Genomic DNA, 13,219 nt, shown 5'->3' on the forward strand with positions numbered 1-13,219 from the left:
CTAACCACCTTTTTTGCGACAGAGGCGCAACTGGTCCCATCAGACCGGCACCTTGCGTAGGTCGAACCCAAGTACTCGGGAACCTGCCAAAAAAAGGTATGTACAATATTCATATGTTTCTCACACCTGCGCCGCATGTCTCTTTATCCCCCATCTGCCCGTCTGCAACGATACATCCACACACCATTCTCACCGCAACCACACCCTTCTTTCCCATCTCTTTCCCGCTAAGGCAAGGCTTGACGATCGGATATACCCTCTTTGAGCCGTCAACTCCTCCATACAAGGCACTACGCTTCCATTCTTGCGTAACTCATCTCGGTCCTTTCCTTTTCTTTCCTTGTCCCTTTTCTGCCGCACACCTTTTTCTGTTTTTGGTGTGGCCAGCAATTCGCTGTCTCTTCCCAAAAAAGCTACATATGTGTACGTCGCATGTGTTCGAAAAGTGCATATACTTCTTGGCCAATCGTCTATGATGCAGCCTTGAGATTTACAATATGGTCAATATGGCATAAGAGAGCTTTGATAGCCTAGCTCCCATGGCGTAAGACGGCTTCTCCTCGCAAGGTCTAGCATCGGGCAGCCTTTGCCTTGCGCCACTGCTGGGCAATGCGAGTTGGATCTCCTGTCGCTCTGCTGTGAGCTGGTCGACAGGGTGGGGCCCAGTCTCTGCATATTCCGTCATGCATGCCAGCGCATCAAGTGGTGGTCCAGCGCGAAAAAAAAAGAGGACGATTTCTCACCCCCTCCACCCCCCTCCCATCATCCGAGCTTTCCATATACTTAACATGGCGAATTTAATGTCTAATATCTTTGGTTGGGTAGATCTCCACAGCTAAACGGTCATTGCGAATAAGCCTCGAGAACAACCTTGAGCTGTTTCGCTAGGCTACCCGCTCCCGCAGAGTCATTGCTATAGGCTCGTTGAATTGGATAGCCTCACAGCGGCTCACGTATCCCCCGGATTCTCACGTGGTTGTCAAGTTCCCGTCTTTGTTAGGATCTGGAGCATTGATTGATTCCACCCCGCGAGATACATTCGTTTTGCATATGCCCTGGTGCGACCCTCTGTGTGCACCTACCACATCATTCACTGCCAGCTCATCCGCGCATATCCAATAGATTGGATGCACATCCAGCCTACTTTCGCGGCTACCTAAGTAACTAAGGGCGCGTATGCCCAACTAACTGCAGCCAACCTTACAGCCTTTTATCTCAAGGTTATCAAGCAACCCAAGCCGAGCTTTGAGCACGGTCTTAATCCCCATCATCTCAGCAAGACCTTGTACCACTAGCATCTCTCTAAGTGGCCAACGGATTTTTATTATTAAACCTACCCGCTTGTCTCTGATTCGCATTGCAATAGAGGCATCGACGTTAGGGTATTGCAAAATCCCTGCCGCCCCGCGCGTTACCTGTCCCCGATAATGATGGAATACGCGCAATACCAGCAACCACCACAGTCGGCGCATTCTGGTTACACAAATTCTGGTGCTGGGAACAATATCACGTCCCCAACGAGTCACAACATACATCAACACGGCGTTCAGACTTCGCCAATCCTACCGTCGCAACACCAAACCTCAACACCGGGACAAGGACACAACATGTACCAAACTCAGTATGGCGTGCCCCAGCAGGGGATGCACTACGGGGTGCCCCAGATTCAAGCGGCTGCCATGGCCGCGACCGCTGCCGCTGCCGGTGGGACGGGTTATTCATCATACATGCCATCGGACCCCAGCCTCCCTCAAAATTCACCTAGGATGACGTCCGGGGGGAAGAAGGATTCGCGCGACCCTCGATCACCTCAGCAGCTGAATAATGTGAATCAACTCCCTGGACGACGTATGAGCCAGGTTACGAGCCCTGGTGTACCGAGCGCACCGATGATGAACCATACCGCCGGCCGCTCCGCCGTTGCCCCTCCCCCAATGCCGCCAACACAATCCATGCCTCCGCCTCAGTCGCCCGAGATAGCTGCGGGCGCAGAGGAATCACCGTTATATGTCAATGCGAAGCAATTCCACCGAATCCTCAAGAGAAGGGTCGCCCGACAACGCTTAGAAGAAGCATTGCGTTTAACGAGTAAGGGTAGAAAGCCTTACCTTCACGAGTCTCGGCATAATCATGCGATGCGACGACCTCGAGGTCCCGGTGGGCGGTTCTTAACTGCAGAAGAGGTAGCCGAGATCGAGAGGAATAAAAGCTCAGGGGAGGATAAGGATAACGGCGCGACTGAGGCAGCACCTGTTAAGACCGGCTCTAAGAGGAAGTCGGACTCTAATTCCGCTGCCCCGAACAAGAAAGCCAAGACGCAACCGGAGACGCCCGACGATGATGACGATGATGCCGAAGACGATAGCTGAAAGAAGCTGTGAGCCACATGATACTTTGTTTTGTGAGCCGTTACGACGTTACGACAAGCTTGATTCTTACTATCTATATCTTTCCGTATCCGGGTTCGGGCAATGGGAGCATAGTAGGGGGAGTCATTTTGGAGGGGGAGGCAGCGTGTTGGATGGGGGGGTTGGTATTCAGTAGCGGTCGGCGTGCGAATTGCTTCGCGACTTGTAAGTCTTGGAAGACTACCGGCGAAACATGAATGGGGCGTCAGGACACTCGCTCTCGATTTTCCTAAACCGTTTTTTTTCGTCGCCCACGCGATAAAATTTCATTCCCTTGCTTTTCTTTTTCTTCTTTTTTTCTTTTTTAAATGCGCTTGCATATTAGGCACATTCGGTGGGAAGGATATGGTCCAGGGAAGTCTGAACGGGAGGAAGATTGCATGGAATGAAATGAGACGAACGGATGGATACCCCCTTTATTCCCCAGAGCTGGTTGCCGTTGATTTTTATTTTTCATTCCATCTTCCCTCAGTTCTTTTTTTTTTTAGTTTTCTTCGTTCGTGTCTACTATTTTAGGGCTGAATGTATTTTTGCTCGGACAGGCACATAAGTGGTCAGGCTACCAAATATGCGATTTTCAGGCGAAGGGGTGGCGTTGATTTTAAGAGATAACTCTGCAGAGGGGAGAAAAAAAAGAAGAAACAGAATCAAGAAATGAATGGTCAACCCTGCCAAGATTGGGAGAAAAAAAAAAAGAGAGGAATCTTGCTGGAAGCCCCGACCCCCACGCAGGGGTAGTGGGATGGACATAGATTTCCAATGGTAATCCGTCGCCGGATGATAGGGACAGAGAGACATAAGGAATACGAAGTACAACTTGCACTTCAATGCACTGATGTGTGTTACATTATTATGCATAATAATGCCTTTTTAACGACTTTATTTTGCCTGTTTCCAATGTGTTGCGGGTCTTGATTGATGATTTAACTTGTATTATATTATAGAGGTAGATTAGGTAAATTCAACCTTTTTAGAAGAGTTGATAGTAGAGCTAGGTACTACCTAGGTAGTAAAAAGGCCATGTCATGGTTTTTTTAATGAGAGTACAGTCACGTGACTAACAATATTATGTGAAGAAGTGACTACTCCACTTTTATTTATACCGTCCGTCTTTCATTAACAGAACAGACAAGCAGCAAATCAAGCATCAAGCAAAATCCGGGCATTGCATTTACATCATTTACATCAAACCACGTGCAGCATTCGGATCCTCTGAAGCCCATTCAAATCCAGAACATCTTCACAAACTATCAATATGTTATTCTTTAGGTAAGCTGTTCAGTTAACCCATCTCTTATCTTACTATTTGCCGATCGGAAAGAAGGTACCTTACCTCCCAGCCCAAAGATTATTATCGGGTGTTTCTCTGCAAAGTTGGGGGAGCTGTGCTGTTGGTTAATTAGCCGGGATTGCCTCTGTTCCGTCATGGGGGGAAGTACCCGAAGCATGGGAAAGCTAACCTATATGCTTTTGTCACGTGAACTATATATATATGCGGAACTGCGGCGACACCTCTCACGACATTAGGATGGATATATGAGAAAGAAGAAGAAGGCAGGAGGCCAGAGGAAGGAAGAGAGATAGGGAGCCTTACGGAAGGGAATGAATGGACAGCTAACATTTTGTCGGTACGGACAGTTTCTTCAAGACGCTCATCGACCACGAGGTGACCGTGGAGCTCAAGAACGACATCCAGATCCGAGGCACGCTCAAGAGCGTTGACCAGTACCTCAATATCAAGCTCGATGATATACAGGTCGTCGAAGAGATCAAGTACCCTCACCTGGTAAGTCGAAAGCTTTTTTTATTTTTCACATAACAAGATAATCTACCCCTCAGATGCCAAAAGATAGACGCTTGCTTACACGCACTTACTTCTCTGGTTTACTAACTAAACGGTGCCGTAGAGCTCAGTTAAGAACGTCTTCATCCGAGGCTCGGTCGTGCGATACGTCCATCTACCCGCCGCAGCCGTAGACGTCCCGCTGCTAGAGGACGCGACGAGGAGAGGTACGTGCATAGTTTCTTCTTCTTCTTCTTCTTCTTCTTCTTCTTCTAATAACAATCTAACTCTTAACCCAACCCTAACAATCTCGACAGAAGCTGCGCAGCAAGCGGGCAAGGGGAAATGAGCTGAACGATGGTATATCCGGGAGCGAGTAAACTCAAGTCTCGCTCGAGAAAAATAAGAAGAGAAAAAAGAAGCAGGCAGTAATAATCTTTTCATTTAAACATGAAGCCGGATGTCGCCGAATATCACTTGAGACTGAAGGTTGCCTCTTTTTTTTGGTCATGACATACCTACCTACCTAGGTACCTAACCTAACTCGACATATATGACAAGAAAGAGACAGGGGCAAGTATAAGGTATCTTACTTTGCGCTTGGCTGGATTCGAAAGCATGGATGAGAAAGAATTCGAAAACTGGGTTGGCCTGAAAAGAAAGAGAGAGAAAAGAATAACCTGTGCGGGATCGTTATAATGATATATTGCTATAGGGATGGGAATGGGGATGAGTTCTCTGCTGTATAAGGAGGCTAGTTAACTAACTACCAGTTCTATTCCTTGATCATTGTATTATGTACGCGCGCGGTAATCACCTATAACCAATCAGCCTATATAACCCTCGCCCTCTCTGATTACTTACCTAGCTCTTATCCCCCTTTTCATAGCCTAATCATTAGGGTGGGTTTGAGTGGCAGAGTGGCTAGAATATTATACAATACCTGAAGCATTCATTCATTCATTCATGAAGACTATTATACCTATCCTATATAATATATACCTCCCTAAGATTCATATCACACACACATAGGAGGTACCTAACCTATATATAATCCCAACCCCTCAAAAGGGGCAGTTCAATACCGTCTTCCAATTATTCAATTCATCACGACCCATTCATAAGGTAGGTAAACAAAGTCCTAACTTAACCTAACCTAACCTAAGCCTACTTAAGGTACCTACCTACCCTACCACCAAGCCCCCCCACCCTTCCCATCCTTTCCCTCCCAAAGCTCGACATCCTGCTCACCCCTTTCTTTATCCCTCCCCTCCTCCTTCTCCTCCAAAACCCTCACGACCCCGCCTCTCCTCCTCTCCCCAAGCCACCGGTCGATCCACCCTTTCATGCGCCTGCGGCCCTGGTCGCTGCCCACGTTGACCGTCGGCACGACTTTTTCCACTCGCAGCGCCATCAGGAACAGCGCCAGCTCCCGGAAGCTGCTGTGCTCCGAGTACGGCACGCCGAAGCACATGGCGTCGCGGGTGCCCCCGCGCTGCCGCTGGGCCGCGAGGTCCGCGAGCGAGAAGCGCGTGCGCCAGGCCGAACCGTGCAGGAGGGTCGTGGTGGGTATGCTGGCGGGCGACGTGTTGGCATTATTCGTCGCGGCGGCGGCGGCGGCGGTAGTGGTAGTGATACTGCCGCTCTTGGTCGTGCCTCCGGAAGAAGAGGAAGAAGGGGAAGCGCGGTAGTTCCAGCCGCTAGGGCGGAACCCGACGATGCGGGAGAAGTGCGGCTTGTACCCGTCGAGGTACGCCTGCAGGGTGTCGGCGCGGAGCTCCGTCAGCATCTGCATGTGGACCTGAGCTTGGAGCGGGTCGGACGTCATGAGCGCCGCGAGCTCCGGGTCGCCCAGCTGCGCGCAGATCTTGATCTTAGCCGGGGACGCGAAGATCTTGGTGCCCAGCGCCTGCGCGATGGCCTTGCATATGCGCTCCTTGCCGATCGAGTACGTGCCGCAGATGACGAGGAGACGGTTCTTTCGCGGTTTGCCCTCGTCTGCTTTTCCGCCCGATGAAGGGCTCTTCTTCTTCTCTTCCTTTTTGAAGAATTTACTGACCTTGCCCTTGTCTTGCTTTAATGCATCTATGATTTCGTCGGGATCGCTGGCATCGTCAGATAACAACTTGCAAAATTCGGCGCAGGTCGAAACGACGTCATCTTGGGGAGGAAAGGAGTAGCGAGGGTTGAGGTACGTCGTGTCTAGGTAGCAGACGTCGATCTTTTGCTGTTTAACTTTGCCAGAAACGCTATCAACTATGTCCGGCTTTAGTAGCGAATGGTTGACATGCGCTGGACAAGCTCGAAAGTCGCCGCAGTGTAGAATCCGCTGCTTTCTTGGATTAGGTCCTTTGCCAATAGCTTTCTCGAAAAGGAACAACGAACTGCCTGGACAGTGGTTGGCTGGGATCATAGTGACTGTCACCCCTTCGGTTCCCGGAACTTCGACCGTCTGCTCAAACTCTAGCTCAACCACCCACTTTGCCGCAGTTCGGAGTTGGGTCTTCACAAGACTCCCAGTCACCTTGCTACAGTAGATAGGCCCGTGAGACCAATTGGCCGTCAAGCCGATGTAGTGGTCACTATGAAAGTGGCTAAGAAAGTAGGCATTGCAGCCTTTTACGGCGCCGTACCGAAAGGCATCAACGCAGATCGAGAATCCGGGCATGATTTTGTAAAAGGGACACGTCCGCTTGTATGCGGGTTTGCCACGCGAGGCATGCTCTGCAGCTGCGGCCGAAGCCCACGCCGCATCTTCCGCGTGTCCGGACATTAGTTTGCTAAAGGCCGAGGTGGGTTTGTTTGCCGTGCTTCCTAGACTAATCGGATTGGCTTGACCGGGCCGTGGTACGGCGGCTTTGGCAAACCGCTTGCTAACCTCAGGTGTATCTACTACTACCTTTTCCGAAGGTGCTTGGCCTTCCGGATTGGGTTTCGGAAGGGGTATCGGATTGCCATCTAGACAAGCATTCACATGAATTGTGGCTTGGTCTGGAGTGATGCCAGCCAGATTTGCATTACACAAGGGACAACATTCTACGATCCCTTCACCATCCTGAAATTCGCCTACCCCACCGTCCGAGGTATAGTTCCCCGCCTCTTCAGCTTCGAGGCGCGCTTGTTCTGCCATAAAACGTCGTTCCCGGAATTCCTCGCCATCACCGTACTCCTCGATGTCGTCAAATAATCCCTCTACATCCTCGAGATCTTTAAATTCATCATATATAGGCTCCTCTTGATCGAGTGGCGGAATGTCAGGGGCTTCCGCACAACTCTCGTCCACTGGTAAATTTGGCATGAAAGCTCCATTTAATTCTGCGGTTTCATTTTTTATTTCGGATATAGTAGCATCCGTCTCGGTATTTATATTGTCTTTAGACGGTGATGACTCTATATCATCGTCTTCGCTATCGGAATCGATCAAAAAAGGAACCTTCTTTCGAGCTTGTTTGGTAGTCGTCCGTTCTAGCACCGTTGGCTTCATCTGATAGGATTCTTCTTCGTCCCGCGTGCTCCCCGGGTGTTGCGGTAGACTGTCGTTTGCACCATGGCTTAACTTCCTCCTTTTAGGTGATCTTTTTTCTTTTCCAACTTCTTCTTCGTCTCCAAATACACCTTCGTCAACCTTCGGGGGTGGCGCAACGCTTGGGGTAGGGGCGGAGGTATTCGTAGGACCGGCGCAGAACAGTTGCTCCTCTACTTCAACTTTCTGGAAGAAATTGAGTATATTCCCATTCGTGGGTGCTTTCTTCTTCCCGATGGGCGTCTTTCCATTCTTGCCGTTTGCTGCAGAGCCGAAGTTTAGCTTGGACTGCTTTAGAGGGGTCATTGACTTTGTCGAGGCTCGCATTGCAAGGAAAAGGCGAATGCAGAGTTTGCGCAGTTGAACATGTCACGAATTTGTCTATAGAAGCGTCGCAAATTCAAAAATGTAGGTAGTTTTATAATATCAATTTGCTGTCCAGGAACAATTGTAAGTGCTAAAAGGCAGAAAGGGTGCTAAAAAGAGTGCTAAAAAAGAAAGTTGCCCCTCGGTCGGGTTACAGCAGATAGGAAGAATAATAATGACACCCACTTTTTGACGCGACAAAAGGGACTCATTTACGCGCTGTCACTTGACAATTACACACTTACAACCTACCTGGTAATTAACCCTCTTACTAGGTACCTATATGCAAGTAATTTTACCAAATACTTAGGTACCTACCTGACATATACATTTAACCTCACAACATCGAATTGCATCGAATTGCATACAATAAGTCATCAATTCAACTTATTTCATTCCATTTCATTTCATTTCACCTATAACGCCATGCTATTTCATCATACAGCCGTATTGGGAATCTTAGGTTAGGTACTTAGTCCCTCTCGCCCTCACTTAACTTAACGAGGATATCATCAAATCCAACATTAACATGAAAAGTGCCCCTTTTATCATAAACAGATTATTTACCCCATTCCAACCCGAAGCGCGCTCCATTCATTCCCATGTCTTAAGAATCTTTAGGCTCGCTCTTTTCGTTTAGGGTGTGCTCTTCTATCGTTTCGCTCGACGAGCCGTTTGCATTAGAAGGTGACGGCCGGTTCACGCCTTTTTCTTGCTTTAGCGAGTTGACGCTGCTGGGCGCATGGCCCTTGAAGTAGTTGTAGATTTCGTGTGTGTAGTCTTCATCGTCTTCAAGCGGAGCTGCTGACTCCACATCGCTAGCAGCTCTGGCAGCCTCTCTCTCTTGCCAGTCGGCGCGCATGTCCTTGATCTTGGCCTTCATATCCAGGTCGGGGTGATAGTTCTTTCCGACACCAGTCCATCTCTCCCATAGCGAAAGATGCTGAGGGTGGATAGCAATTCCGTGGTACTCGTTCTCGCGGCCATCAAGGATGTATTGCCACCGACGTTCCTGCTCCTTAAGGTCGAGGCCAGTCGTGTCGGGGAGCCAAATTAGCGTGATGAGCATGCCGGCAAGGCCGAACCAAGGGACCACGTAGAACTTAGTTCGGGTATCGATGTAGTTGTACAGTACGGAAGCCAAGAGAGCGCCGGCTTTTCCAATCATGGCTGAAAATCCGTGGGCACTGGCTCGAATCTGGGTAGGGAAAACCTCACCAGCGACGAGGAAAGTGACCGAGTTGGGACCGAATTGGTTGAAGAAGGATGACAGGAAGTACATCGCCTGGAAAGCGTGGATCCCCGCAGATTTGCTGTAGTAGTCGTAGTGGAATGCCGGAACTACAAACATGATGAAGCACATCAGGAAACCAACCTGTTGCATGCTTTTCCTGCCGTACATCTTGTTGTCAATCAGCATGGATGCAGCGTAATAGCCAGCGAGCGAAACGACCACATTAACCAAGTTCCATGTCCACGTCGTCATGATCGAGTTGGAGTTACCAGAGATAACTTTAATGAATTGACCTAGATTCATGTAAGTTTTATGCGGATGAATGTATCAAGTTCAACATGAGTCTTACTTTGGAATAGCTTGTTGCCGTAGAAGAATACGTCGTTGCAAAACCACCCACCGGCGGTGGCTAGTAGACGTCCGCCGAAGTTGCCGACTGTCAACTTAAGAGACCGGACGTCGTATCCAGTTACGTTCGACTTCCTCTTAGCCGCCTCCAACTGCTTGCTAGCAGACTTCATTTTCCAGGTACGGTAGTAAGCCAACCATAAAGTGCCGATAGCTGGGAAGGCAAACGACAAGCGGAAAGCATATTGGGCAGCAGTCGTCGAGTACGGGGGGCTACCGGAACCACGGTTGAAAATCACCAATAGCACAATGAGCACGACCTGGTTGACGAACTGACCCCAACCTTGCATCAAAAATGCCATTGTAACTTTGCGACCACGGTGAAGACGATCATCCCTAGTCGATAATCTACCGGCAGTAACGGCATTTTCCATGGACGATGTTGCCGTAATCGGGTATTCACCACCGACTCCGATACCTATAGGTAGCATTGCAAATGTTAGTCCTCCCGATACAGATAAGACGCGGGTTGCAAGTCTGAGCTTCCTTACCGTAAACGAATAGGGACCATGCGTACATGATAACCCAGCCTTGGAGTGTGGTACCCCAAGATCCGGTTAGCATGAGCAGACCGAGCAACATAACTAAGGCGTCTTGTATCAAACCCCATCTTCGGCCAACCCAGTCGCCAATGACCTATAAGAAACCGTTAGTAACGCTCTCCTATTTTATTTCGCTGGATTTCGGTAGAGAGAGGGGAGTAAAACATACACCGACGAAGACTTGCCCAACCATGATACCAATAATTTCAAGGTAGGTCACGGCGGCCACCCAATTCCTGCTGCATTCGGTACCGGACTTGCCCCAGCAGGTTCCCCATACGCTCTCAAAGAGAGGCTCTAGGTTTCCAATGGAGAAAAGAACGTAGCCTTCCAGACCCAGTCCGGCACCGGGTAGGATAGCGTTTCGGAAGTACCAGGAGACCGGGCTGAGGGGATCTTCCTTTACCATAGCCCATATGTTTTTGGCTTCTTTAGCGCTTTCAGCTCGATCGACCTTGCTAACGAAGGACCAGCGCTTCCAGAATGGTAGGTCGGCCCAGTAGACTCCATCATCCGTGTACGAGTCGTCAGGATGTGTCAAATGCGAGAAAATCTGCCGCTCATATTCGGTAGTGTAGCTGGTGGAAGCTCCGGGAGGGTAATGTAGATGCTCATCGCCCGTCTCGGGGCCGTGAGGCACAGGAATCTCTCCTATCGGGGGATCATGTTCGTGATGACGGCGAAGAAATTTCGCCATAGTTTAACGGGTAGGGATGCAGAGAAGAATGGAAGAAGAGGATGAAGGGTTTCTCGAGGCGTTTAGTAAAAAAATATTTTATTAGGATGTCGTTGTCAAGTTGGGACTTTGATGTCACGCCGTCTTGGCTTTAGGGAAAAGGTGTCCTGTGGCGTTTTGTGCACGGTTTTCTTAGGGCCGGGGGGAAGAAAGGTTATAAACCAGACACGCGACCAATAGAGTTTCTGTAGTGTATCCCCAGGTGCGTACCAAGATAGAAGAGATGTAGCAACTTGAGCACGAGTATAGTGCAGTTGCAGAAATGGAAGAAGCAAAAGTTTATTAACTCTGGGGGGGAATGGGCCAAGCCCACAGTTATATAAAAGAGATCAAAAAGTTATTAAGCCAAAAAGAAAAAAAAAATTCGTACGGGGTGACCGTGGCGAGCTACCTCATGAAGGGTGATGTTTCAATCGATCAGAGATACTACTATTCGGTAGAAACTAAGAGTAATGCGTACTAGGTCAGTGGATTTGGTGACCTGGGTAGACTGGGTGGACAAGGTAGAACTACGTAGTACTACTGGACACGATGGAGATGCTTGGCTTCTGACTGGCAAGCTGCAATCCCTCGCCATCCCCCACAAAGCTGTATAGGGGACCGAACTTCTTTACGTACCATGCGGGTCTTAACATCCTTTCTACATGGTAGCATCCTCTTGGCGATGGGGCTGCATCACCCGCGTCAGCGGCCCTCCAGGAACTGATATCGAATCAGATGCATAGTAGTGTACCAATCTGTTGTCAGGGAAGTGTGAAAAGAAGAAAAAATACGAACCGAGAGAAGTTTCCAGGTTTTTTCTCCTACGAAGTTTGATTCAACAATCCAGCACCGTTCATTATAGATCACACGTGTAATTAACAATACGGCAGGTGAGTGTAGAAAAATGTCGAGCATAATTTTAGAGTGGCAGTTGGAACTGTTTCGACGGATCTTCGTTCGTTGACGTAAAAGGATGAGGTACGTCTTGTCAAAGAATGCTCGGGATACAGAAACTATCAGGTTTAGATGTTAAGATGTTAGCTCGAGAACGATATCTCTGGATCTTGAGGCGACTATAGATGGTCCAATCAAAAGCAAGAATTGGAACACGTTTCTTCCCTGGACCAGATGATTCGGCAAAGATCCCTGCAAGACGCTTGGAAAAGCTACATCCATCCGTCGGGGATAGGTACCCTTCCCTAGTAAAAAGGCGTGATGGGTACGCGAGGTGCCTGAGCTGCGAGCAAGGGGCATATGCGGGCCGAAGTTCACCTCTCAACGTTATAGACTAGGGTTAGTCAAGGGTCATAGCGACCGAAGCAGCGAAGGGCGCTGGACCTGCCGAGGAAGATTTTGTAAAAGCGACACTAAGCCGAACCCCCCGCCCGTTCTAACAGCATTACGGCAGTAACCTACGAGCCATCAACGAATAGACTGGCTGAACTGGTCGATAGGTCCCGGTCTACTGACGGTACTAGTGTGCGTATTGTACCTCTACACATATCTGCACTGTAATTGTACATACCTACTAGTACAGGACGTATTCGCCTCAGCACCGAGGAGGTGGTTGGTCAAAAATAGTCTCCCCCCCTCGCATTTGTCAAGAGAGTTGCTAAGCTTTTCCTCGGCGCTGCAAAGCAGGCTGCAAGTAGGCTGCAGGAAACATCGCCAAGTTGTTAGACGAGGCGACCATTCTTCTAGGCAATACACCTCGACAGTCTCGACCACAAGGGGCTTTACCCGAATTCGCAAGTGATCGTGTGATCTCTTGCAATTTCTGCTACAACCGCAGTTAACTATGCTTGCGCGCCGAGATAGATGCGTATTTTTGTCGGTGTGCATCGGCTTTGTCGGTTCTGTCGTTATGAATGTATGAAACATGTCACGCAATCGAGTGAGAGACACACTGGCAAGAGGTAAGGTCTTATTTCTTAGGTAGTGGAATATTGTCTAGGTCCATCGAATATACTTAACTGTGTACTTATAGGTATGTAATAGGTAGGTAATTGATAGCTCGGAGATGGAGTGCGGATGTTGAAGCGGATGTTTCGGACGATAAGATAAGTCGAGGTGGGGGTTTCTCTTATGGCTTTTTTTTTTTTTTTTTTTTTTTTTTTTTTAAAATAAAAAAAAAAAAAAAAAAAAAAAAAAAAATAATAAAAAAAAATTTATAAAAATAAAAAAAATAAAAAACCAAAAAAATAAATAAAATGGTATGGAAAAAAATATTTATGGAA

The 13,219-nt window shown here is 48.6% G+C and overlaps 4 protein-coding genes across 4 annotated transcripts; 2 read left to right on the top strand and 2 right to left on the bottom strand.

Moving 5' to 3' along the window:
• Nucleotides 1–1,427: 1,427 nt before the first annotated feature.
• On the top strand, nt 1,428–2,369 carry F4812DRAFT_457599 (CCAAT-binding transcription factor (CBF-B/NF-YA) subunit B-domain-containing protein; the record flags this gene model as incomplete). Its single annotated transcript, XM_047937199.1, has 1 exon — nt 1,428–2,369. One exon carries the CDS (start codon nt 1,428–1,430, stop codon nt 2,367–2,369), a length of 942 nt encoding a protein of 313 aa, XP_047792522.1.
• A 1,294-nt stretch (nt 2,370–3,663) lies between these two features.
• Nucleotides 3,664–4,540, top strand: F4812DRAFT_457600 (U6 snRNA-associated Sm-like protein LSm2; the record flags this gene model as incomplete). Its single annotated transcript, XM_047937200.1, has 4 exons — nt 3,664–3,677; nt 4,047–4,194; nt 4,316–4,418; nt 4,509–4,540. 4 exons carry the CDS (start codon nt 3,664–3,666, stop codon nt 4,538–4,540), a joined length of 297 nt encoding a protein of 98 aa, XP_047792523.1.
• An 840-nt stretch (nt 4,541–5,380) lies between these two features.
• On the bottom strand, nt 5,381–8,041 carry F4812DRAFT_450411 (DRMBL-domain-containing protein; the record flags this gene model as incomplete). The annotated part of the gene is made up of 1 exon (XM_047936084.1): nt 5,381–8,041. The coding sequence occupies one exon, from the start codon at nt 8,039–8,041 to the stop codon at nt 5,381–5,383; it is 2,661 nt and encodes an 886-aa protein (XP_047792524.1).
• A 313-nt stretch (nt 8,042–8,354) lies between these two features.
• On the bottom strand, nt 8,355–11,035 carry F4812DRAFT_421920 (MFS general substrate transporter). The gene is made up of 4 exons (XM_047933601.1): nt 10,434–11,035; nt 10,214–10,358; nt 9,664–10,140; nt 8,355–9,607 (listed from the first exon to the last, which is right to left on the bottom strand). The coding sequence occupies exons 1-4, from the start codon at nt 10,959–10,961 to the stop codon at nt 8,688–8,690; spliced, it is 2,070 nt and encodes a 689-aa protein (XP_047792525.1). The 5' UTR covers nt 10,962–11,035; the 3' UTR covers nt 8,355–8,687.
• Nucleotides 11,036–13,219: the final 2,184 nt, after the last annotated feature.

The sequence above is a fragment of the Daldinia caldariorum genome (genome assembly GCF_022478825.1).
Source record: "Daldinia caldariorum strain CBS 122874 unplaced genomic scaffold F4812scaffold_4, whole genome shotgun sequence".
Taxonomy (NCBI): Eukaryota; Fungi; Ascomycota; class Sordariomycetes; order Xylariales; family Hypoxylaceae; genus Daldinia; species Daldinia caldariorum.

Bases quoted from the DNA above. Each gene is read 5' to 3' on its own strand.
- F4812DRAFT_421920 (XM_047933601.1), bottom strand. From the start codon at position 10,961: ATGGCGAAATTTCTTCGCCGTCATCACGAACATGATCCCCCGATAGGA. The intron at 10,359-10,433 runs GTATGTTTTACT...GGTTTCTTATAG, and splicing joins TTGGGCAAGTCTTCGTCGGT to GTCATTGGCGACTGGGTTGG. The intron at 10,141-10,213 runs GTAAGGAAGCTC...TGCTACCTATAG, and splicing joins ATGGTCCCTATTCGTTTACG to GTATCGGAGTCGGTGGTGAA.